A 26,684-nucleotide genomic window follows, 5' to 3' on the forward strand; every position below is an offset into this window, starting at 1 on the left:
AAGGCCCTTGACCTATCAACTACTAAATGAAGGTCTCCTCCCCAAGCCAAGTCGCAGGGGTTATTTGTTCACATGTCACCAAGTTCGTCAATCGGGAGTTGGTGAAGAGGGGAGCCCTAGACGGGTTCAGATTGAATGCGCTACTGAAGTCAGCCTTGGCCAAGAATCAAACCTCTGGTCGCCAGGTTCATAAAGCAGTGAGTCCACTTTGCTTATCATTTATTTCGCACAACCATGTGACAAACCTGTTTAGTTATCACGAAGAAAAAAAAAAACACCTCACATTCTAACCTTTGGAACACAGTAATAAAAATCTGATATTTTGCTTGTTTATTACCAGCGCGACTGAGTTGTGAAAACAGCAGGCTCCTAGTAAATAACATTCTGAGTTCAAATCCCCACCATGGTTGACAGTCCTTTATAATTCAGAAGTAAAAAAATACTTGATTGCTCAAAATACATGCGGGAAAACATACCACATTATCATGGCGGGGGCTGGGGTAGTCTCTGCATAAGACAACCACTGTTGACCCCCCACAAAGAGGAACTAACACTGAGTTGGCCAAGGGATGGGCAGTCCAACTGGAATCTATCTGTGCAGAGCTTTGAGTGTAAACCCTTTATATTGCATGAGTGATTTTCTAGGTAGTCCCGTTTCCTCCTCCCATGTTACAAACACTCAATGGTATTGGTCCAATTTAACACGTAGGTATTGGTCCAACCATCTTATGCAAGAGCTTCCTAAAAACAGAGTCCTGAGACTCAGGGAAGCATTTACGAGGCAAATAACTGCCATGATATTGATGGGCTGAGTTAGAAATATCTCATCTCAGAACCTTCCAGTTGTGAGTCAGATTCTGTAACAGCAGCACCACAAAGAGATAACCCCCAATCTGTGCGAAGAAGAGTTGGTGTGCGAGGGTCATGGGTCAAGGTTCGGGAGGAACAGAGCGGTCATGCCTGGTAGTAGATGTGGAAGTTCCTCTCCTGGGGGTTCTGGCTCACGACCCGAGACTTCTCCAATAGGAAGTTTGAGATCTTCCCTCCATCTGGCTCTCCACCCCGGCTGAATTGGATCTCGAAATACTTTCCCTGCAGGACACACATGACAACAACAATAACAAACATTGGTGGAAAAAAAATAGTTTGGAAAAATGAACTCGGGTTGAGGTGAATTTACAAACAGATGAGATCTCTGGGTTGAATGTTAAAGGCTGCTCGCGATGTCTTTTTCAATGTAACAATCACACCTTTGTTATTGTACAGGGCAAAATGGCAGTTCACTTCTCACAATCTAGTATTTTAAGGACAGTAAATGGATTGAAAACGACAATGTTATGGTAATGACGTGTTTGCGTAATTGGGGGCTGTTGGTCTGTGAAATGTTACCTCTAGCACACTCATTTTATTACTGTATGTATATCAAGTATATGTTCCCGAGGAAAGGTTTGCACATTACCAGGGCAGAATCCAGACTGGAAAGGATGAGGCACTGGTGATTTCCCACAAATTGGTGCTCGTTTAATTGACCCCACACAGGATTTTGAAATCGTAGCTGCCATGTGATCAACATGCGATGACATAGGGTAATGCACTGCTCTGAAAGGGTTCCCAGGAGAGACACATGCTTATTCTCATGATAGCTATTGCAATTTTAGTTCAAACAAATTTTTAAAAAAAGATTCAAGTTCAATTCTATAATCCCAATGCCACCCGGCCATGTGCCTTAACTGACCCGTTGAGTATCAATGAAACAGCAAAACATGCCTCTATAAATGACCATCACGAACATCCATTCATTGACACCCAAGCTCCTTTCAATGTTCCCTGCTGTCATCTCACCGTCGCCTAACAATCCACCCCCCCCATTCATAATCAACGTTTTTGGGTTTAGATCGCGTTATTTATAAATGTGTCGTAACCCTCCGATGATGCTGGATGTAATTACCAGCGAATTGCCCGATGATGCTGGATGTAATTACCAGCGAAACGTTGTACTCAAAAATTGTAAATGTTGTGGTTTCACGCTTCAACACACCGGTGGGCTAAAGCAGTGAACTATTTGTCTTTTGTCAACGTGACACTTTTTTACTGATTGGCCGTGTCGGGTGGTGGAGGGTTACGACACATTTATAAATAATGCGATCTAAACCCAAAAACGTTGATCATGAATAATATTGGTCGCGAAAGCCTACGTGTAAAACCAAATCCCCCACCCCCCATCACCCCCACCTCCCGCGGCGGCCCACCTGTGCAAGGTAAACCCCAGCTGCACGCTGCCGTCGCCATAGCGACGACGGTTGCCGAGATACTCACGAAGCGGCTGGAGTTGTTGTTGCGGACGGTCTTGGCGTTACCGAAGGCCTCCAGCAAGGGGTTGGACAGCAGGATGATGTCCTTGACATGCTGCAACGCAGGAGGGACCGGCGGAGGGACATTTCGAAAGAGTATTGCGAGCAGAGCGCGTGGAAATATGGGCAAGTTGATACGTCAGGAGCCTCGCGTTCTCTGGCAGGCAATGGAAGCAGCGTTGTCGTTTCATAACCAAAAGCTTCTCCATGTTCAAAAGAGGTTTTTGGGTTGCTCCCTTTGGATTACAAAATGAAGAAAAAATTTTTTGGAAATAACATCTCACACTATCATAAGAGGGGAGAATGACATGGAAATGCATTGTTTTGAGTGGCGTATTATTGGATGAGTAACAAAAAACAGGACTTTTAACGTGCTGAGAAAACAGAATTCCCAAAAAAAGGATGATGATTCTGGGGAAAGCAGGACAGGTGGAAACTCTAGGAGGTGCTCATCATCCTTGTCCTACATGAGTCAGTGGCAGACATTTGTGTTTGGAGCCATCTGCTTTAAAGGAAACACGTGTTGACTTTCTACAAAATGGTATCCATTTTACAGACCCTATAAAAAATAATAAGCTCAATCAACACCCCACCCGGGTAACTAATATACTGTATTTCCCGACCAGGTAACTAATATACAATCTTACAGTAACGGGTTGGGCATTCTACAAATGCACCACCCAGGTGGATTATTTTGAAGTCAACCAATCAAGGGTGTAACGATGCAGACTGATGTTGATTCCTATGCTCCGGACATACGTATCAAATTACATGTGCAAGAATATAAGTTGTAATTGTTTGTGTATATTGCATGTAATGGATTCATGTGACCCCTCCCCACAGCCATTAGAGCACTTAAAAAAATTGATTCTTGGCTTGAATCATGACCCTTAATTACGTCAATTCATTGACTGGTATTGCCCTTGTAGGAGTCTATCACCACAGCAGCATCTGTCGATGCTACTTAACTGTGGTAATTGATTAATAACAGCAGAACTTTGATGTCGGAGTGACGTCACGGATCACATTGGAACTCGAAGACTTTGAACAGGTTCAAGACAGAGTGGCTCCAGGCTCAACCGAGTGTAGGGTGGCGCTCATTTCCTCTGGCTGCCCCGAGTCACTGGTGTAAATTCCATATTCCCAAGACGAGTATGACGCACTAAATGAAAGTTTTTTTGAGAAACGTGTGCAGATAACTCAGTTGGAATGTACATAGCAATCAGCGGCCTCCTTCTGCAAAACCTTGGCAGGACCCTCCTGGAAAAGAGTCAAGAGACTCTGTGAGGCTTTTCTGGGTAAACAAGCATAACCATAACAACAATAATAAAAAGGAAACTTGAAGAGATGGAAGCTATCCTAGAGGGCAACATTCTCCGACCTATTTTCTCACTCCAATGGAGCTGCTTGTGGCGTGTTTACAGTGCCGTTCCTCCATTATGCCCATCGCCAATGCCATTCAACTATGACAACTCCTCCCCTCAATGGAGTTATCTTGAGTCGACCTCGATTTAGGAACACTCCAAACCAGGAGAGAGCCGCGGATCTCAGGGAAATTATTTTCCATGTCCTGGCACTCGGCACAGACCGATGAGCACATGGGTTCGAATGCTGGCAACCCCCCATGTTCATGCCCGGTTGTCAAATTTAATGAGTTGATGGTCTCAGCTAGGCCAGCAATGACTGCATACGTAAACATTCACCCATAATACAAGTTTTTTGGGTTAGATCGCGTAAATATAACTATGTCGTTAAACCCGCCACCACCCAACACAGAACATGCCAATTCGTTACTAGTACAGTACACCGGTGTGTTTGAGAGCAAATCCACAACATTTACAATCTGAGTACGACGTTTCGGGTTTAACGTCACATTTATATTTCCGCAATCTCACCCAAAAAACCTATATTATGGATGATATTGGTCGCGGAAGCCTAAGTGTTAAATAAACATTCACTTATAAATTGATTGGTTAATTACGTGAACATATTGCAGCTCTGAAAATAGCAAATTTCAGACTCATTGCCATGCCACAAACACTTTCAGCAGGGCATATACAGAGGCACCTTGTGTGGATAAAAGAGCCCATTGCAGTGGCATATGAAGTTATTCTGTGATATCATCTTACAACACTGCTCACTGTGAGAGTTCTCTATGGAAATGTTCTTCGTCTTTTGTCAAATAAAACAAGAGCATAATTGGAATACGGTTTGTTTAAATTAGAAAAAGGATGTCCATAAAGTAATTTGCTCCAATATGACCGAATGTCGATAGGTCATTACCATCCAGTGAGGTTTGTCTTTGAATGAGCAGTGACCATTCAGGCCTAAGCCTCAGCTTGAATAGTGGGTAGAAAGAGTAACCTGTAATCAGTTATATGCTCATGTTGTTTAAAGATGCCTTTGTACACTACATGTTTTAATTTGACATTACAATTGGGTCACAATGTAAGTCGGTGTTCCTGTTGATTTTAGTATCATAATAATGATGCGTGTAGTTTTTACAACAAAGCCTTCACCTATTCTCATGACTCTTTTTCGGAAGAGTCTTGCATTGGGACGTTTGGCCAATTCCATGAATGAGTGTTTGGAATGGGGGAGGAAACCAGAGTGCCTGCAGATGACCCACATATACGAGAGGATACAGCCCACTACAAAGCTCTGCATAGAGAGATTAAATAATCCGCTCTTGTAAACATAACCTTTTTTTATTCACTTCGTAAAGGAATTCAGCGGATATTCGTATTGTAAACAGTTGTATCAGTAACAATTCCCAAGTGTTATGTTATATTACAAGCGTGCTCAACTTGCTTTTGGATGGATGCAGATTTAATTGCTGACTGCGGGTTGAATCAGCCTCAGCTTTCCCCCACGGTTGCTAAATAGGTACCGCTCTGTGAGATGGCAACATAGGATAGGTTCTACGGATGGACTGGCCCTTACTCTATAAATGTGAAATTTCCACTGCTGACTCAGACACTAAGGAAGATGCACACCACCCAACACTCATTTTAGCAACTAAAAATAATGCGACTAAAAATAAAATAATGGCACAAGTGTGCCGAGTGACTATCATTAGTAAAGGTCACTGTATTAAAGTTAGAATCAAAAACCACTCCACCAGCGGCGCATTGAGCAGCACTCTAAATGTTGACAGGACGCGCGCTCGCTTGGGCTGACAGGGGGAGGGGGGGGTTGAGGGGCGTCATCCTCCGTTCTAATTGATGGTGATGAAGAGCGATGAGATTAGAGTGACCCGAGGCTGCTCCTACCTGCACTTTTGAGCCTCCTCCAGACACTTTGGAGACATAGCTCATAATGTACTTGGCCGCCACCGTCTTGCCAGCACCGCTCTCTCCGCTGGAAAACACAGAGCAAGGTGGTGGTCATGCAGTGCACGCACACAGGGGCGGGAGGTCAATACACGGGGCACTGCAAGTCCATCCTCATTCAGCACGAATGATGAATAGGTTCATCGACTCATGTCGATTCTTAATGTCCATGATACATGCATGGAATCATGAGAATCGATTATTATTACTTAAGCAAATTAGCTACCATTATATTCCAATGATTTTAGGATGAGTAATAGCAAGCAAAACTATATGCTACAAATGAGACAAATTAGATGGTAAAAACGATACAGAATATAACTGAATAATAATATAAAAATGCACCAATTCCACAGCTTGCTTGAAGCGGGGTTAAAGGTTATATAGCTAATGTTCATATCATCATTAGCAGCATCATTTGCCAGGAGCACAAGTGCATTTGCAGCCCAGTCCAGTAAAATAGAAGGGATAGAATCTGAATATTTATTTATACTGGAGGAATCCGATGAGCTATGAAGCTCTTTTTCACAGATGTCCAGTTGGGGTGGGTAAGAATGTTACAACAAACAATACTAAAACATTATAGCAGTGCAAAGTACAAGGCAAACAAATTACCCAAAGACATACAAATAAAACTTAACCATCCCCATCCTACCAGGAAAAGCCCACCGAGGTATTAGCGTATTTTTTCAGAAACGACCTGGCCACAAATCATAGCTCAACTAAGTGGCTTATCATTTGTACATTTATAGCAGCAAAATAAGCTCAATGCATGTTTCTAAATGTAGAGGGAAAAAACAGAGAACCCAGAGAAAAAATACACGAGACCACAAGGAGAACATGCAAACTCCAAATATACAGTCTAGATTTGAAGCTTTCGTGACTGCAAAGATTCATACTCTTAGTTCTTTCGGTAAAGTCACGTAGGTAAAAAATGAAATAAAAATTAATAAAAATAAAACAATAAAAATCACGACGTTTCGGAGGCAACACAAGCTTCCGTCTTCAGGTGAAATATACAGTCTTGAAACGTGATAAATGCACGCTTAACTTCAGCATAATTTGCAGTTGATATAATAAAGTTGAAAAAGTGCTTATATATCCCGTAGTTGTGGTGGTTGTGTGACAAAATGCGTGCCCAATCAAATCCTTCTCGGGTAGATAATAAAGGAACCACATTGTGGGAAATCAACAATGGTTAACCAATGTGTAGTTTGGCCCCTGCCACATTTAAAAAAGTATATTGCACCACTGGCTCAGGACCTACTTTGTGGTGTGTGTAATTCCATCACCGTGGAATTGACAAGAAGCACCTTGAGATAACAAGACAACATCGGGTGCACTCTCACAGCGGTTGCGAAAAAACCAGCAGAAAAAACTCAAACATGTGCAAGTATTTTTTAAGCGAGTGATCCAAAAAGAGTATGGAGAAAATGTTTACCAAGCAGGAACTATCTATAAACACGCGGTTTTCTGATTTATTAACATACAAACGCGTGGCGTTTGTGACCGCAAAAAAAGGCCGCAAATCTACCAGGAATATTTGTTGAAGAGGTGTGACTACCGTGAATTATATAGTTTAAGGGGTGTGACTACCATTAATTCTTAAAAATACATCCATCAGACAAAGAAAAAAAAATCACTCCACCCAGACTTGACTGCAGTGTTCGTTGAAATGAAGTGTGCAGAATTCTTGGATAGGTCAAATTAGCTGCACATGCGAAAACCTCAATGCACGAACCACGTGAGCGCACGTGACGGACCAGGGACACGGGTTTTGTGAAAAACAGGCGGCTCTCAACAGCCCACAGAGAGCAGGCTCGCTAACTGGAAGCATACCAGGTTGAAGAGACTTTCCTAAACAGAAACCAGCTGTGCCCTCGATTCAATACCTGATAGCAAACAGGTTTAAGTTGAAAGGACATTATATACTGGTGCGCCGTAAAAGACAGACTCAAAGAACGCTGTATAGCCTTATAGACTGTTGGGGCATGTGCTGTTAGTAAGCGGCTGATTAATGCTGCTTGCCACAGAAGGGTGGGTGGGGTGTGATGTGGCCAGCACTGCACCCGGCCATCTTTGTCTTCCCAGTGCCGATGTTTACACACTGCAGCAGGTACTTATTAAAGACTCAGGTGTTGAGCTAAGGGAGACCCAGAACTGATTTAGCTGTCACTCGCCACTGATGTGCTGGGAAATGACTCGGGTTACTGCGTTCACAACAGTGTGCGCACTACTGTACCGCCACTACGCGAATATCACATAGCCACATCACAGTATGCGCACATATATTCACAAACATGATGGGCTAAATTAAATATAGCAGGTATCTCTGTAGCTACCACTGGTGATTCCATACATATCCATCCAAAGTGAGACAAAATGACAATATTTGTTATGTTCCTACACAACAAAGACTATGGTGAGAAGATCACTCGCTCACATTCCTGAAGCCAGTCTCATTATTAACAAACCGCTTTAATTGAAGAAAATCATATTGCATACATCGTCTCCAATATGGACTTTTGTTACCAGGACCTAAAACATCTTGACAAATAGAGAAAGAGCAGAGCTTGTTATGGTGGCTCCTATATTATGTAACGACATTTAAATAATTGAAGTTGCCTCTATTAAATGAACACTTTCGGAATCTACACGAAAATATATATCGTTGGCACTGCTCCAGGCCATGGTTTAGGTTACATTCTAATACATGGGGTTAATTGAATGCATATTAGGCACCATATAGAGTAACTCTTATTCTAGATTATGCTTTTTGTCAATTCCAAGTAACAAAACATCTCCAATCTCAAATGAGAAATTGTACATCACTCATCTCTTGTTGGTGGTCAGAAGTAGAAATTACGTGAGTCCATGGTAGGAATAATTCTTCAAAATGAACATTGTTCCCTTCCAACAAAGTGGTACTCATTTTACCAGCTCTAGAGGGATGATTGGGGGTGAATTTACCCCCGGACCTGAAATTCGCAACTCTCTGAAGAATGCCCTAATTCAATTGCCGTTGGGCTTCTGGCAACTGCAAATCTAAAGGAGAAAAAACATTTATAACCATATATGGGCTACCAAAAATAAAATGTTCGGTTCTATTCCGTATAGCATTTTATTTACCAATTCAAACGTGGATTAAAAATAAAATGCAGATATCATAACGACATGCAGAATCGCTGAAGCCAAATGCTTTCAAAATATGCTATTTAAATATGTCAACGGTTATGCAAATGTCTCCAAGCCCCCCTTAAGCTTCCTCACTTCCACCTGGAATATGTGACAAATGGCGCCGTTGATTCTACACGTTCAAAACAATGATGGAGAGTCAACTTAAAAACCGATGCTGTGTCACACACATCTCTTGATTTAGCCGAAGAAGGAATGCTGTTACGTTTCACTCTTAAGAGCTTTTTGGAGAATTTCTCCCCAACATTGTGGGAACAACTGTTCACGTTGCAAGCAATTTGGGGGGGGGGGTCATTCTCACAGAAGCAGCCAGGATGTCTCGGGTTCTTAACACAGTGAGTGTTACGGTCAAACATGCAAACCACCGGTCAATGTGCAAACCACGCCGAGACCCCAAGTTTCCTCGTCCAGCCAGCGGGGCTGACTCACTGCAACCCATGTGATTGCATGCAGAAGTCGTCGTAGGCTGGCAGAAATCTGCGGAAGTTTAAAAGTGCGCGGGCAGATGGCAACGTTCAAAGTTGGTAACGGGTTCAAGTGAACCCCCTCAAGCCACTAAGCCACTAGCGGCCACTTCATTCAGCACAATAAAAAACAATCAGATTTTTTTTTATACTGGAGGAATTCTATGAGCTATAAACTCTTTTGCACAGATGTCCAATGGATTATTGAATCAAATCGCATGATCATTGATTGATTCCTGGGGTGGACAAAACGATACATTCTTGATTTGAAGCTTTCGTGACTGCAGGAATCCATACGCTCTGGTTCTTTTGGTAAAGTTAAGTACAAAGAAGAAAAAATAATAAAAGAAACACGGAGTTTCGGTCACAACACAAGCGTCCGTCATCAGGTGAGAAAATTATCTGCTGTTGTGGCTGATCATTTGAAAACGATACATCCCTAATAATTAGCATGTAAACTCTTAAATCAGCCCAGCATTAGCCCAGTGTGCCTCTTTACATTCCAGCATCACGTTCCCAAAATATGTTCACTGTCCCTCCAACTGTGCTCTACGATGTGCTTCTGCATCTATCTCTTGTTATCTCTTCCTCTTGGGATATATTCATTAAATGGTAATTTTGCAGCCCTTTGTCAATACACTACTTGATGAATGTCTGCTCAGGCTGTCGATCATGGGGGTTATTGGACCATACTTCACCGCGCAGAGCAGTGTGGGTTATTCAAGAGGGGTGCGAGGGAGGTGCAGGAGTGGTGCAGCTAGATCAGTGATGATATCATTCCCACTGCTGATGGGTTCATAACGCAGTGATTAGAACACTGGGCTACCGCTCCATCGCAATCTTTAGCTATATAACGTGGCATACAAAGACCCCCGTATAGCCTAAACAAACGTTTGGGGCAAGTTCTGTTTGAGAGCACCTGTGAAGGCTGGCACGGCACACGATGCGGTGCGTGGCCAGGAGCACACCCAGCCACCTTCATCTCCCCAGTGCTAATGCTTACACACCGCACCAGGTCGAGTAAAAAGTTTGAGGCCGAGTCGACTTAGGGGATGCCCAAAACCGGTTCAGATAATCGTCCCTGGTCTTGACCGTGAGCAGGAATCGAACTCTGGTCACTGGGTTCTTATTGCGGCACGCTAGCCACGACGTCACCACAAACCTCCGATTTGCACGGTTGGCTACATACGGTGCGAAAGAAGTTCAACGTACATTACCGACTATAATCACCCAGAAATGTCTGTCCGTCCCGCGCGTGACGTCACTCCACACGAGGCCCACCCCCCGCGTGACGTCACTCCACATGAGTGGGTGGATTTTTACACTAACGCAGGTCGAGCTGAATTAAATAATTTGTTACGAAAAGTCGCTTCAAATATGACGTTTACAGACAGTGACGGTAAAAAATGTATCTACACACGTGCGTGACGTTCATGCCCACGTGGAAATTTACACCAACGCACAAGGTCGTGCACTCCACATGCCGCACCCCCTCCCCTCGTTAATAATCATGAGCGGGTGACGTCACTCCACGTGCCGCACCCCTCCCCAATTACAATTAGCGGGTGACGTCACTCCACATGGGGCAACCCCCCCCCCCCCCCCCTCATTAAATAACATTTTTTTATTGAATATTTCAGATTTACTGCAATACACACCCGTCCTTGGACCGGCAAAAAAGCTCGTGTATACATAAGGGGCCGTCCATAAATGACGTCACGTGATTTTGGACGATTTTTGACCCCCCCCCCTCGTCACAGCGCGTCACAAAAAGTCAGACCCCCCCCCCCCCTCAAATATGACGTCACAAAGCTCCCCCCCCCCCCAAAAAAAAAATACAACATGCTTCAAATCGCTTTAAACTATTGTCATTGTAGTGCGTATTTAATGTGGCGCTGCACTCTGATGTTGTAGGAGAAAACATTTATTAAAAAGTATATTTAATTAAGCAGAACGCGTTGTCTATTTATTTAAAGTTGCGCATTCTGATGTAACGTCACATTTCTCAACACCCCCCCCCCCTCGTCACACATCGTCACAAATGTCTGACCCCCCCCCCCGCCCTAGGTGCGTGACGTCATTTATGGACGGCTCCTGAAAACCTCAGACAGACCGGCACGAGCAGGTGTCGGCAGGTAGCCGGCAGGAGCCAATCGAGGCTCAAGGGACGTGGGCAGTTGGCACCCACCCAGAGTCCCTCGGACTCGGTAATTCCCACCGACGCGTACCCCTCGCTTGTTTACTACTACTACTACACGCTTTCTATGAACTCACTCTGCCTGTTGTTGTTGTTGTAGCCTCAAATCTTGAAACTCAATTTTTACCCACTTCCCTAATGTGATATCGACCTGCAAACTTGGTATACTTATGTCATACTGATGGCAATGCTGCATTCTATCATTAAAAATAAAACAAAATTATATTATTTTACACGCTTTCTATGAACTCACTGTGTCTGTTGTTGTTGTTGTATCCTCAAATCTTCTAACTCAATTTTTACCCACTTCCCAATGTCGTATCGACTGCAAACTTGGTATACTTATGTCATACTGATGACAATACCATATTCTATCCTAAACATTTTTAAAATATATTTTTAAACAATATTTTGTATATGTTATGTTTCGGCTTGGGTTTAATTGTCCACGCTCAACTGACGTTGCCTGTAAATCACCATGGTTCCCTTACGTTATGGCAAGCTTCGGGGCCACTTCCTGGAGTAGTGGAGTTCTGCCATTACTCGTACGGTACATTTCATGAAAGCGTATTTTAAAAAAAAGTATTTTTAAATATTACTTATTTTTGTTGTTGCAAAGTTTTGGAATGGGAAGCAGGAACGGGGGGGGGGGGAATGTATCCCGCAGGAGCGTCGATAAATTCCACGGCAATGTCGACACACTACGGTCCGCGTGGTGTTTCTAATTTCAGCATCAAACAGCAGCACAATCACGACAGAGCAGGTATTGTAATGCACGCGTTCATGCTTGCGTGTGCAAACTACGACACGTTGTGTCTGTAGGTCACTGGTAAAAGTCAAAGCGTCTCAAAAGCGTTGTAACGAACAATTAATTGAGCTGCAATTGTCTATATAGGTGACCCTAAACAAGCCTTGGAAATTCCACATTCCCAGGGTGGGACTGAGGCTATCCATTGGATGACCTCTGTTGCATTCCCACAGAGATGTATTCATCAACCGTCGATCAGAATTTAAACTCATCGCCATCTGAGATGCTTGTCATGCCACCCGCATGGATTTATCTGCACGTGTCGTTGCTCTGGTTTTGTTGGACCTCCATGTGTAATAGTGAGAAGCAGTGGTGGATGAATTCATACACTCAACTTTGAAGTTAGCAACCTAGGTTGAATTCCTGGTCACAAACATCAACAGTGATGACAATTGATATCTCTCAACCTGTCTGGGGCTTTCTCTAGGTCTACTCAGCCTAACATCAGCCCAGTTTTTTGTGTGAACGTCGGCATTGGGGAGACAAATGTGGCTGGGCATGCTGATAGCCATACTGATCCCTCGTGAGCCACTTTGCCCTTAATAGGTGCTTGCTCAGAGCACGTGTCCATACGGTCTATAAGGCTGAATAGGAAACGGTACTTTTTTGTGTGAAATAGGTAATGCTTTAGATAGCAGTGTGTTGCAAAATAGTCCAAATCATAATTCTTGGTAATGGCCATCACACTGACCACTGGGCATGACGAATGAGTGAACAACTCCTGCAATTAAAGGAGTCGGTAAGACATGACTAAACACTTTTAATTTGTGTCTGTTTATTTTGCGGCACTGGCTGACGTGTCGTTGCATGAGCTGTACCACTCACCCATTACATCACCGTACATGGCAACGTCCAGATATGCAACTTTGTATTGTACACTAAAAAAGTCTGCCTTTGTGGAGATGTGGTTCTACAATGATGAACTAGAGAAATATAATAATAATAAACCATCATCGAAACAATTATTTATCCAGGAAAGCCACACTGGGTCTCAAGGCTCTTTCAGGAGGATCCTGCATTGGGATATTTGGTCAATTCCATTCACGAATGGTAGTGAATGCAAGCATGCATGCATGTGGAAGGAAACCAGAGAACCGAGAGAAAAGTCATCACAAAGACAAAGGACAACTCAGCTCTACCATTCCCTAGTCACCTTTTCACCCTGAGCCAGCAACACCTAGGCAAGCCCTGATTGGTCAACCACCCCATCTAATAACCAGGCTCAAATCCTGCTCACTTCCGAGTTCCAACAAAATCATGCACATTTAAGGCATTGTTGGTCAAAGACAAATATATATTAGCTGTTGACACAATGCTGCTATTCTGCTGTATTAAAAAGGGTTTCTCTTTCGGCTCCAACCACTGCATGCACAGACAAGCTGGTAATCACACGGTGCAAACGCTGCCGATAAAACGTGCATGACAAGGTCCACAAGCACTTTGCATACAAGTGCACAGATATTCAAGCTTACAAAGACCCCCCTGTATAGCCTTAACAGGCTGTTGGGGGAAATGCTGTTAGCGCGAGTAACTATGTTAGGCTGGCATGGCACGCGATGTGGTCTCAGCAACACGTTCTCGACCGCCTTTGTGTCCCTAATGGCGATGTTTACACACCTCACCAGGTCCTTATTTGAGTCGACCTAGGGGTTCAGATAATCGTCACTGGTGTTTCCCGTGACCAGGAATCGAACCTCGGCTTGCCAGGTTCGTATCGCAAGCTTAAAGACACACGCATGCGTGCGTATTAGGCAGGCACTATTGACACAGTTAATGGCACAAAAAAAACTTGCACGCCTGACCGACCTTTTGCGTTAATGGGGTGGGCATAGAGTGCACACAGTACCATAGTCATACCCAAGACCACAAGAGGAAAAAAACAATAAAATAATAAGATTGAAGGGCATTGAACGTGTTCATATTCTACAGAACAAAGCACAAGGATGGGCACACAACTGCAGGTTTAAGATTCATACGTCTAGAACAGTGGTTCTTAAACTTTGCTACAGCCTGCACCCCCCCCCCCCCTTTGGTTGTCAGAAAGGGCATCTTGCACCCCTAGGGGGTGCGTGCACCCCAGGCTAGGAACCACTGGTTTATAATAATAATGATGATGATGCTTTTTACCTCGAAACGCCACGCTTAGTCTCAATAAATGTTTCCAGTGGAATCTGCCGATATTTAGGTCGGCCAATTCCTTTAATAACCGTTTGACATCAAGTGGGAAGAAACCAGAGTACTCAGAGGAAAAAAACATTGCAGAAGATAACACTCAAAGCTATGCAGAAATAAATTAAAGAACTTTTTTTTCTCTCATCCAAGTAGTAAACAGGCTAAGGTTTGATCATCTTCCGAGAACTGGCAAGATCTGGCACATTCAGGGTTATGTGGTCAGATTAAAGAACTGCCAGTCATTCCGCTTGTTTTGTCTGCACAATATTTAACGAGGTTGGGTGAGATCGCTATCGCACCATGTCCTCGTGGGCCAAGCTGTGGTCAAACTCGCAGTGGAGAGGGTGCTACTTAAAATCGTGGTTGGGAGGATCAAATAGGCGCATCATCCATCTGGGGTAAATAAAATCAGCATCACTTTATTCCAAGTCAACATTGGTCATTAGGAATGTTCCGATGCATCGATTCGACAATATTGATTCTTACACTTAACGATACATACATGCGAGAATCGCCTATTTATAATTCATGCAAATCTTATATTTATAATGAATAGAATGGAGAAAAAAAACTGCACCCATGAGACAGAAGAAATTTGAAACAATGCACAGTCGTGGAGGTTGTTTGATCATCCTTCTATGAAGATCAGTGCGGGTTGGTGAAGGCAAGGAAGCACTGGAGCATAGAAGCACAGTACAACAATCGATGATGTTGCATTTCCCTCTGCTGCCCAAGACTTAGTGGTCCTGGCAGCCAGCTGCCTATAACAAGCTGGCCGTGCATGGTGGTTGCCCATCCGAGCGTGAAATCCAGGATTCAAACCCACTTAGTTTATGAGATCTGACAAGATTGCACCCACTGCAAATGATCTGAGTCATAGGTAGACACTCACACACGAGCGCTGATGCCATGACTAATTTTGGAAAACTCTTTCCGCAGACAGGAAGAGGGGAAACGAGGGGACTTCAAAAACGAACACTGGGAAAAATACATCGCATTCAGTGAAGGCACGTTGAGGAAACGCTAAATATCCCTTTCCTTTAGGAAGAAGAGTAAAAAAAAGTGTCAGCCAAGGCGTTTGATCAGTTTTGTTCTGCTTGTCTAAGCTGCCTTGTTAAAATCCATATCCCAGGGTCTCCTATTTCCTCAGCCCATCTGCACAAAATATCTACCTACGTATGCACCACTGGGATTTAGCCATTTACCATGCACCAGGGAAGGGCTTCATTTTGTTCTGTCGGAGGCATTGTGGCGTCTCCTCTGGCTGAGAAATCAGACGGGAAAATGAACAAGCGAGGGGAGGGTAGATGCCCTCAAAAGCGTGAATGTCACACACTGCTTACATGCCATAAAGCCCATGCCAACATCAGTTACGCTAATTGTTATCGCCTTATTTTATATCTTTCGACGTTCAATTATCACTCTGTGGCAAGTTCTGCAGTGTCTCTGCGCGTACCATAATGCTAAGCCATCATCATACACAGTAATAAGAGAATAGCTATGGACAAAATACTCTTCTCCTCCTTGATGTCTGGGGTGTTGAAAACCGAGCCTATTCTCCATCAATGGCTACATCTGCCATTTCTGGGCAATTTCTTCTGATCTGTGAAAGGCAACAGATAAAAGGATGAATCTTCCACCTTATCTGGGTTGCTCTTCCGATATGCGTAAGGGCTCAGGAAATAGTAATAATGTAGAGCTTCGAAAGCGATGTTTGTGCGCTGTCGATGTCGACCGCACAATTGAGATAAATTCGGTGGAAAAGACAAAAATGTTAGAAAACAAGTTTTCGCAATTGAAGTGACCGGTCAAAACTGTATACTATATGCTAGAGCAAAACAATGTTGAAACAATCTTTGTTTGATCTGGCTGGGCACATGAATTATAGTGACTGGCCCCCTTCCACGTGAACATGGAATTTCTACCACTGGCTTAGGACGGCCTTTGCAGATGAGCTCTGCTGCATTGATCACGATGTAACAACTTCGAATTGTGCGTGAATTACATGGGCAAAGTTTACTTATAAAATATATGTGCTTATAACTAACGTCTGGGAAAACGTAGCGGCTCATTATCCTCTAATTGGTGTCGTCTTTGTTTCACTCACACACTCCCCCACTCCTTTATTTCAGTATGCAGCATTAGCAAACATTGGTTGGAAAAACACACACACACACACACTTGTGCCATGCATCCCCGCCTGGGAATTTATAAAGAAAGCCTCACTGTGGTTGAACCCGTGACCCGACACAGTCAAGCCACAGGCACGATGCTGAAATGAGCCACATTTCCCACCATGTGGCGACTTTTTAAATGTTTGCACACGCGCATGCTGTGCAGTGTGTCTGTGAAACTGGAAGGGAGTGTGCGAGTGTCTGTGAGCCGCTGTAATGTTGGACCGCCACGGCGGCTACATGTTAACTACTTCGCCTGGTATACAGGAGGTCGTGGGTTCCATCCCGACCCTGACGCTTGCTGTATATTTGAAGTTTGCGTGTCTCTCTCTCTCATCATCATCACGGTGGCTAGGAGATGTTAACTACCTCGCCTGGTATGCCGGAGGTCGTGGATTCCATCCCGACCCTGACGCCTGCTGTGTATTTGGAGTTTGCATGTCTCTCTCTCATCATCATCATGGTGGCTAGGAGATGTTAACTACCTCGCCTGGTATACAGGAGGTCGTGGGTTTTATCCCGACCCTGGCGCCTGCTGTATATTTGAAGTTTGCGTGTCTCTCTCTCTCATCATCATCATGGTGGCTAGGAGATGTTAACTACCTCGCCTGGTATACAGGAGGTCGTGGGTTCCATCCCGACCCTGACGCCTGCTGTATATTTGGAGTTTGCGTGTCTCTCTCTCATCATCATCATGGTTGCTAGGAGATGTTAACTACCTCGCCTGGTATACAGGAGGTCGTGGATTCCATCTCGACCCTGATGCCTGCTGTATATTTGGAGTTTGCGTGTCTCTCTCTCATCATCATCATGGTGGCTAGGAGATGTTAACTACCTCGCCTGGTATGCAGGAGGTCGTGGGTTCGTTCCCACACCCTGACGCTTATATATTTGGAGTTTGTATGTCCTGGTGGCCACGTGAATTTTTCTCTGGATCCTCCGATTTTCCCTACACATTTAGAATCAACATCACGCGTTCAGAGTGTTTGGCTGCTATACATTTCCACATGATGATCAGCCACTTCGTTGAGCTATCACTTGTGACAGCCACGTCTTTTCTGAAACAGAGCTATGTAGCTCAGTGAGCCGCTGTATATGTCTCCGTGAGAGAGGGAATGTCTGTGAGCGTGCACATATACGTGTTTGTAAATTGTGTTTTTCTTCATTTGGTGGCCAAGAATTACAGCATTACTAATTATGTCCATCGCAACTAATCCTGTCCTTCACGACTAAGAATCGCCCTTAGTCCACAAAACCATGTATAGGCCTATGCCTAAAATGAACAACTTAGAGACCCAGAAGAGGGTTCACTACTTTATCTGGGTGCTTACTGGAACAGGTTTCATGACGATTTGTACAGACTCTTTTAAAAGACACACGAGAACATTAACCTGTTGCCACCTATATGTAAATTTGCATTCACGGTCAGATGCAAAATTAAAATATTACACGCAGGTACAACATGTGTGCTGAATTCACTGGACAGGAGAGTGTATAATACAGTGGAAGTGTGGCAGTACGTACGATCGTATAAATCAACACAGGACAATGCGTTCCTGTAGGTACATTCGTTATAAACCGGGGTACCGTTACAAGCACGGTTGGTGATAACGAGGTAAATATCGCGTAAAGAAAACATTTCCACGAAGGCTGTAAGTACCTGATGATGACGCACTGGTTCTCTTGGTCGATGAGCATGTTGCGGTACATGTTGTCTGCCAGGGCGTAGATGTGCGGGGGGTTCTCGTACTGAGCCTAGTACGGGGCCAGGCCGGGCAGGAGGAGAAGAAGACGGGACAGCACATGGGGGGGTGAGAGTCACGCGACACGAAGGAACGCGCATTTATATACCCGGCGAGTCGCGTGCTTAAAGACACGGCGGAGAAAACATGACAAAAGTAGCACTGCCAGCAAGACGCCCCTGCAGTGGGAAATGCGGGCTGGAGGTAAGAAAAACACGGTAAGTTTCTGACCCGCTCCTACTGGACATCTGTGAAAAAGAGCTTTAAAGCTTGTCGGATTCCTCCGGTAGAAATAACGATTCTGATTCTGAAGAATAATAATGATAATAGTACAATTTGTAACGCGCGCAAATTTGCAGACGTAGTGGCCGCAACTCAGAGGCGCGGAGCCAAGCTCAGAGTCGCTCAAAAGCATGATTGTAGAGGTGAGTTTTTAAGTGTCTCTTGAAGGAGGCGATTGAGGTGATGCTGCGAATGTGCAGAGGGATATCGTTCCAGACTGTTGGGGCTCCACGTTCGGCGCAGCGCCAGTGGCCTTACCGCGCCTTGGTACAGCTCGATCTCCTTGTCGGTGAAGTACGGCATCTGCTTGAAGGGGTTGACGGAGATGAGCACAGGGCCAATGTACGTCTGGTTGAGGGCAGTCAAGGCTTGTTCAGCATCAGCACTGATTTTAAAAACGTTTGGGCCTATGCAATGAAGAAATAAGTGTTTGCATGTTGAACTTCTTTTGCACCGTAAGTAGTCACATATTCACTTTAAGATGTTTTCTTGTTCATGTTTTTGTTTTTTGTTTGTTGCGGTTGCACCCGATTCAAGAGCCGAATGGCTCACAGGGCTATACCTAATAAATTAACTTGAACTTGAAGTAGCTAACCGTGGTAATCAACAGTGTATGGGAGGGACAATGACCGTACACAAAAAGAAGTCTTAAATAAATGAAAGTAAATCAATGAATGCAGGCCTCTCCACTATGTTGGTCATGGCGGTAGTTTGAGCATATTTCACTACGCTGGTCCACAGTACAGGTTTGTGAAGTGGGGGGTGCAGGGCAGAATCAGTTCAGATGTCCATTTAGGGGCACCGCGGTGGTGAGATGTTAACTCCCTCGCCTGGTCTACAGGAGGTCATGGGTTCGATCCTGACCCTGATGCCTGTGTGTTTGTAGTTTGCATGTTATCCCCACGGTCACATGGATTTTTTCTCCGGGTCCTCCGGTTTTTCCCTCCACATTTAGAACATGCGTGTATATAATTTGGCTGCTATAAATGTCCACGTGATAAGCCACTTATTTGAGCTATCATTTGTGGCTAGGTCGTTTCTGAAAAAGAGATATAACATAGCTCAGTCGGCCTTACCTGGTAAAACAAAATTGTATCATTTAGTTTTTAGTTGACACCAAAAGGATTTAAATACAGGTCGCTGGGTTCCTAGTACATTGTGCTAAACATTCTGCCACCGTTCTACCTTCCATAAGGAACACTATACTCTTACTAAATAGTTAAAAGTATGTGTGTGCAAATGGGCCTTGAGTGGCAGCCCTGAGCCTGTGTTTTAAATTCCGCATTTAAATGTTGGGATCCAGTGATGTGCTGCAAATTGAGCCAAGAGGGAAGATGAGCTGATTAGACCCTGAATGAAATTCAACACATCGTTCTGACAACACCAGCACATGGCTGGATTGTAACTCCTTTCGCAGTGTTACTTATTATGCAGCCAGCAGCATTCATTGCACACCGCAGTCAGTCGGAGGATCTCACGTGGTGGTTAAAACAGCCGCCCATGTTTTCAAACTATCGGAAAACTAGGATAAATCTCTGCATCAATAATTCGAAACGAAATTTTTTTTAACCTCTGTGAGCATCACAACTTTAAATACCATGCAAAATTGCACATTAAGGAAGGTGAGAATAATTTTGTAAGTTAGCAAAGTAACGATTAATTGAGTTGCCACAATTTAGAATTGTGATTCAATACATAGGATCAATTATTATTTTCAAATTGGGACGAATTCAGTGACCTCTGGTGGGTGGAAGGGTCATGTGAACCCATTATATGTAACAGACGAATATAGAAAAACATGATTACGCATGCATGCTTGATCGCGTGTATTGTAAGCTAGATGAATCAATAATAATCAACGAATCGATGCATCATTGTATCTTTCACTGCAGTACACTATTGTACATCAAACAACATATACGGAAGAGCAGAACTACTGTTAACACCCCACTGGCTTTAGGATTTTGTCAAACCATGTGCAATTAACCCTTTTGGATCAACTCTCAGGAAGGAAATGAATCTGAATGCTAAATTGCAAACAATTTAAACGTGTTTTTTTCACAGGCATGTTTCTCTAAAAGACTGCTTCTAAAAATACTCCTCAGAGTGAGTTTTTTTTTAAAGGAAATACTGCATTAAAGTTGCCTTCCTGAGTTTACTGCACATTAGGGAGGCAGACAGAGATCCCTCTTCGATATACGAAGGCCCATTTTTTAAAGCAGGCAGCGTTTGACTAGAAATGTTTTCAAATAATCTGAAATAAACTCTTTATGGGGCAGAAGATTTGCAGGCTGCACTCGAAGCCTGGTGACCTGAATTAGGTTCCTGGCTACGGTTCACGAAAATTGGCAAGTTATTTCCGACACCAGTCCAAAGCATGCACCCCCTTCATGAACCCGCACTGACCAGCGTGGTGAATTGTGGGTAAAATATACCACAAGACCAACAGCATGGTGAGGCCTTCATCCAGCAGTGGATTAAGAAAAGGAAGGAGATATACAATTTATATGACATGCAGACTTTAGTTTAGTAGAAAAATAAAATTAGCTTTGGTGGAGACTTTGAAGAGGCATAGTTTAAAATAATATATATTTTTAAAATTACTACCATTTATTATTCTCTCAAAAAAGGCAGTGTTCCCATGCTCACACATGCATTGTGCAGTGTTCATCTCCACTGGAAGTCTTGGAAAGCTATACATTCTATATGCTGATGGAAATTCTAATTTGTTATGGAACAGACAACTTTTTTCCATAGGACAACCCCACTGATATCTTCCGCCCAAAGTTGTAGTTCTTCATTTTATCGAACCTGGAAGGCCGAGTGTCCGAGTCAAAGTCTGATCCGCATTTGAAAAGCATACCTTTCCCAATACGTGTTGATCGCCCAGCCAACTGTGCCATTTGGCCCGGTGGTGTTTGGGTCTCCATCATTTTATATATATGGTGCATAGTTCAGCTTGTGTTCATTATTTTTTTTTTAAGTTTGAAAAACAATGTCCTTGGGCCGTAGTGTCTGAGCGACCGCAGCCACACACAGCTGCTGCTGCGGTGGGATTCTCGCCGACTGACATTGGATCCACACTCTGGATGCTGCCAGGCCGCTGGCGGAATCAGACGAAAACAGGAAAGGCTCTCTGACAAACTTACCATGTGGATTCGCATACAAAGTCTGGATTGCTCACGTGAGCCGGCGCTACAGTTTCTTTTCTCATTCAATTTTTTTCTCTCTCTTTTCAATCTGTCACGGCTGCAGTGCTAAATGCTCGTGTAGTTTTCGCTGCGTAAAGCCCATCATAACGTGGGAGGAGTGATGGCCAAGTGATTTGCGCATTAAGTTACCAAACCGGCGACCTGAGTATGATTTCCAGCCGCGGATAATACTCGACAAGTGATATCTGAATCAGTCCTTGGCCCCTTCCTTCAATAGCCCGCACTGACCAGCTTGGTGAAGTATGGTCAATAAGCATCTATCACCTGCATTTATAACATGGGGAGGCTGTCATCCACCAGTGGGTTAACAAAAGGCTCCGTGTTATTATTTTAATTAATAACCTAAATACAAACACATTCTGGACTGCAGAGGATGGACTCAAAACTATCATCAGTGTCTCCCATTAATGCTCATATCACTCAGGCTAGGTGCAAATAACAACAAAAAACATTGTTGCAGAACTGTTGTTCGTGCTAACTATCCGTCACTGGGTTTCACATCATGGGAAACAAATATGATTTTATCCACCAGCCACATGAGTCAGGGATAAGAGTTTTTACTCAGGAAATCCCGAGGTGTGTATTCATCCCTCTGTCCTGTCATCCCACCCTTGCTGCTGTGATTGGCTGACATGAGGTTACGTGGGTTTCACTACAATTGTCAACAACAGTGCCCACGCACTGAAAACACAGCTGGTAAAATCCATGATACCATTTGGCATTTAATGTTATTTAAAATGTAAATATATACAGCATGAATGACAATTAAATCTATGCCATTATTTGTGTTACTAAAGACAGTGGGTTATTGAGGTCGGGCAATTGAGGAGCAGTTGTTAGGCACTGGGTGACTCTGAGGACTCATGTGGTTTGATAGAAGGGGCAAATTTTTGTCTTGGGGGCACTGAACAACAACATTTTTAGTCTCCGGATTATAAGACTCACTTTTTATTTCCTGTATTTTAAAGCACATGTTTTGGGTGTACCTTATAATATAGAGAATATGGTAACCGCTGGTACCACGTGACTTTTTGTATATGATACAACATTTTAATTTGTCCCAAAGGGCATTATTCCATGATGTTTGCATACGTTCATTTATATTACTGCAGGCATGGAAATATGCAAAAAACAAAAATAGCGATAAAAAAGCCTCTTCTAAACAAGCTCTGATGAAATCTGCGCAGCCGTTAGGGAGAGTCTGTGGGTTTGAAGCAGCATTCCCTTCTGCTGAATCACCGTTTCTGAGGAAGGGGGGCACACCACCAGATGGAAGCATGACTCAGCACGCAGCGTGGAAAGCCAGAGGAAACATTTGGTACCATATCACGTTTCATAAATGTCTGCCCAATATGCACAGTCAGGGAATGTTTTTGTTGGAGATAGTTTGACAAAGGTTTTGTCATTTCAATAAGGGCCATTGAACTCAAAAGTAGTTGATCTTCCCTTCTTAGGAAATAAATAAAAACCCACACAGCAAGCCACTCTGACACAGATGTTGGAGGGATGGGGTGAGGGTAAGTGGCGTCAAGAGAAACACAATCTCAGGTACAAGTATGCTCTTCTTTAGGACACCCATCCCAAAAAAAAACTGCCTTGCAGAGTTTTCATTCTGGATTAACAGGTAGATCAGGAGACTTTCTTAACTTTGCCATTCGTTTCATTGGCACGGTGCAAAACAAAGAACTAGGAACTTGTAAATAAACATCAGCCGGCGCCTGCCTTGAGACTCCACTTGGCGCTCACTGCACTACCGAGCAAGTGGAGCAGCAGGCGGGTGCTGACAGGGCCCCCGAGGGATCGGTAGAGCCCAGCTCACGACCACGTGCTACTACAACACCGCAGGGACCTGAGCAGGCAACGGGACGATCAGCCGAGCGCACCGCAGTCCCACGGCACCTCGGCCGGCAGTCCCACGGCACCTCGGCCGGCAGTCCCACGGCACCTCGGCCGGCAGTCCCACGGCACCTCGGCCGGCAGTCCCACGGCACCTCGGCCGGCAGTCCCACGGCACCTCGGCCGGCAGTCCCACGGCACCTCGGCCGGCAGTCCCACGGCACCTCGGCCGGCAGTCGGAGCCGAACAACGCCAAGGGCAGGAATGGTGTAGTTGCATGCGTGCGGGGTCTGGCCAGGCGGCACCGTGGTTAGAGTCCGCGACTCGCAATTGAAAGTTTGGGAGTTCAATGCTGGTCATTCGTCCTCCGAGGGTATTTAAAATGGGTACCTTCCTTTTTAAGACGTCAAATGCGGGTGTGCTGTGAATAAATTGACCGCTGCCATGGCAACGTTAAATTTTAGCTGCTACCTCAGGGTTAGCTGATTTGGGAATGTTAAAAAATCCACAATAAATGCCTTCAGAGAGAAAGTTAAGTAAATATTGAAATCTTTTTACGTATATTTTTGTCTAAGCACAAGGCACGAGCTTGAAGGAAAACATTTCTATGAAAAGGTGCAAGAAATTGCTCTGCGTTCCTGAATTCCAGGGATGTAAAGGTTGGGTCGGTGGACCACTGCATGACACCCACTTGCAGGGCCAGCAAAGTGTCTGTAGGAGGAGGTATAACAAGTAGGCTGTAGCGTTGTTGGTTTTTTTACCATTATCCTCTCGGATGTGTGCGTGTCCTTTAACAATACAAAAATACTACAAAACAGTTTTTGGACAAACAACCTGAGCAGAGCTCTGCAAAAAGATTCAGCTGAGGCGTAACTGGGTCAGGTCAAGGTGAATTCAAAGAGTCTTTCCCTACTCACATCAGCAATGGAGTAGTGCTCATCTCCAATGGTGACCCTGAGTCAGTGGTGGAAATTCCACATTCCCATGGTGGAGGGAAATTTGTCGACTGGAGTACTGACTTCCCACAAAGCAGCAGATAATTAATGAACTCCGCAGCGCTGACAGACTGAGTCGACCCTTCACAGCTTACGAGCCGACCGCCCTAACCCAAGTGACCAGGCCAGTAATTTTTTATGCGTGAAATATTATTGTTTTCAAAATTAGAAGCTCTGTGTGTTCGAACAGCCATGCTGTGTATGAAGCAGTGTCGCTTGTGCTCAGCTTGTGGGAAACAAGTCGGACGGCACACAGAGCGCAAGCTGCTCTGATGCCGGCTCAAGTGCAACCACAACATGTGCAGCGAGACATAATACAAACCTAAAAGCCATTAATCCACTATCTTTTCACATGCACGTTCACACTAAAAGCCTGATCAAGCACTCTATATTGCCGTAATGCACTGCCTGTCAATACAATTAGAGTGCCAATGTTTAACTATTAAACGACTCTTAGAAGCCATAAATAAGTAGCCTGAACACACCATAGGCAAACTGCCAATATATATAAACATAATGCAGAATGATTTAAAACCTAACGCTTATCAACACCAAGGGCTTTATCTCATAGACAGAACGAGACCATTGGTTTCCAGTCCATACATCAGCATAATAACAATGCATGGCCGCAGTTTGATTCTGCTTAATACATCATATATTTTAGGTATTGTGCATACACAGAACTGTTGGCATCAAAAGCAGGGCTTTTAAAAACGAATGCTGTTAGCACCATCAAAACAATTACTAAATTGAAGTAATGAAGTGTATTTCTAAACACCAGTCAGCTGGATCCATCCGTATCAATTGTCCCGTAGTGTTTGAACAAGATTTCAAATAAATCGAGCAGATGCCGTGTGGCGGCATGCGCGTGGCATGAGCATTGACTGGCCATCGCCGGCCCGTCGCGTTGAAGGATACGAAGATGAAGTCATCCATGTATCTCTTCTTGAGGTTGTCCACGATGGCGTCCTCGCTGATCTTGGGCAGCAGGACCATGTCGTCCACGCCGCTGTGCTTGACATTGTGGCTCTGCCAGTGGTAGCGCTCTTTGCTGCCCTGAGAATAGCAATGCAAACAAATACACACACCATTAGGGAACCGTTCAACCTGCCATCCACTTACAGGATTTTAATCCACCCTCAATTCAGTCGTGTATCGGGCGATGACTATTAGGCAGCAGCAGCAGAAAATCTGCATTCCTATGTAGGGAGGCCAGTTTTCGTACAGGACAACCACTGTTGACCTCCTACAAGGTAGTACTTAATTGCCTGACCTCCAAGAGATGATGGGCTGGGGGTCTACGCCCAACCGGCATTTTAATTCATGGCCTACTCATGTGCTCTGTCACCACGCCCACCTGTAACACACAAGCGGTACACAATTTTCTCCAACGCCATTATTTTCTCTGGTTGCAGATGTTACACCACACCTCGGAGCACACTAAAATGAAAGGACGTCATGAGAAATTGCACAAGCGTCACATGTCACATCGCCACACGTCGATACAACACTCATCATCATCTACAGCTCAGCGTGTTTCTTTTCCGGTCATATCCACTCAGTCCAAAGTCAACTGTATACCACAGTGTCGTGAAGAAGTGACGGATCACAAGCCTTGACAATAGAAAGCCACAAAATGTTTCATTCTCACGGAATAAAATTGTAGTTTACAATCGATAATCGAGTATCGCAGATTTTAAAAAATATATATAGAAACAATCCCCCACAATTCAATCTTGCCAGTGGTTGTGTATGCACTGTACTCTCTGGATTGCAACATGCTCTGGAAAGTGAGATGTCCACGAACTTGTGCCCGTTGCTAATAAAGTTATGCCAAACTGGTCACGTGAGAACACCTACAGGATTGATGAGACGCACTTGCCAACATTTCAGATCCGACCATGTCCGTCCAGTGCTCGCTGAG

At 44.2% G+C, this 26,684-nt stretch overlaps 1 protein-coding gene across 1 annotated transcript in view; it reads right to left on the minus strand.

Moving 5' to 3' along the window:
- LOC133346476 (unconventional myosin-Ie-like) overlaps positions 1–26,684 on the minus strand; it is a 113,433-nt gene that overhangs the window by 43,667 nt on the left and 43,082 nt on the right. The window contains exons 2-7 of the mRNA XM_061558087.1: positions 25,679–25,816; positions 18,976–19,065; positions 18,354–18,448; positions 5,624–5,711; positions 2,317–2,406; positions 961–1,092 (exon numbers count right to left, since the gene is read on the minus strand). Coding sequence (XP_061414071.1) covers positions 961–1,092; positions 2,317–2,406; positions 5,624–5,711; positions 18,354–18,448; positions 18,976–19,065; positions 25,679–25,816 — 633 coding nt within the window. The remainder of the gene's footprint in view (positions 1–960; positions 1,093–2,316; positions 2,407–5,623; positions 5,712–18,353; positions 18,449–18,975; positions 19,066–25,678; positions 25,817–26,684) is intronic.

This window comes from Lethenteron reissneri, chromosome 24, assembly GCF_015708825.2.
Source record: "Lethenteron reissneri isolate LAM-NWPU_2019-01 chromosome 24, ASM1570882v1, whole genome shotgun sequence".
Taxonomy (NCBI): Eukaryota; Metazoa; Chordata; class Hyperoartia; order Petromyzontiformes; family Petromyzontidae; genus Lethenteron; species Lethenteron reissneri.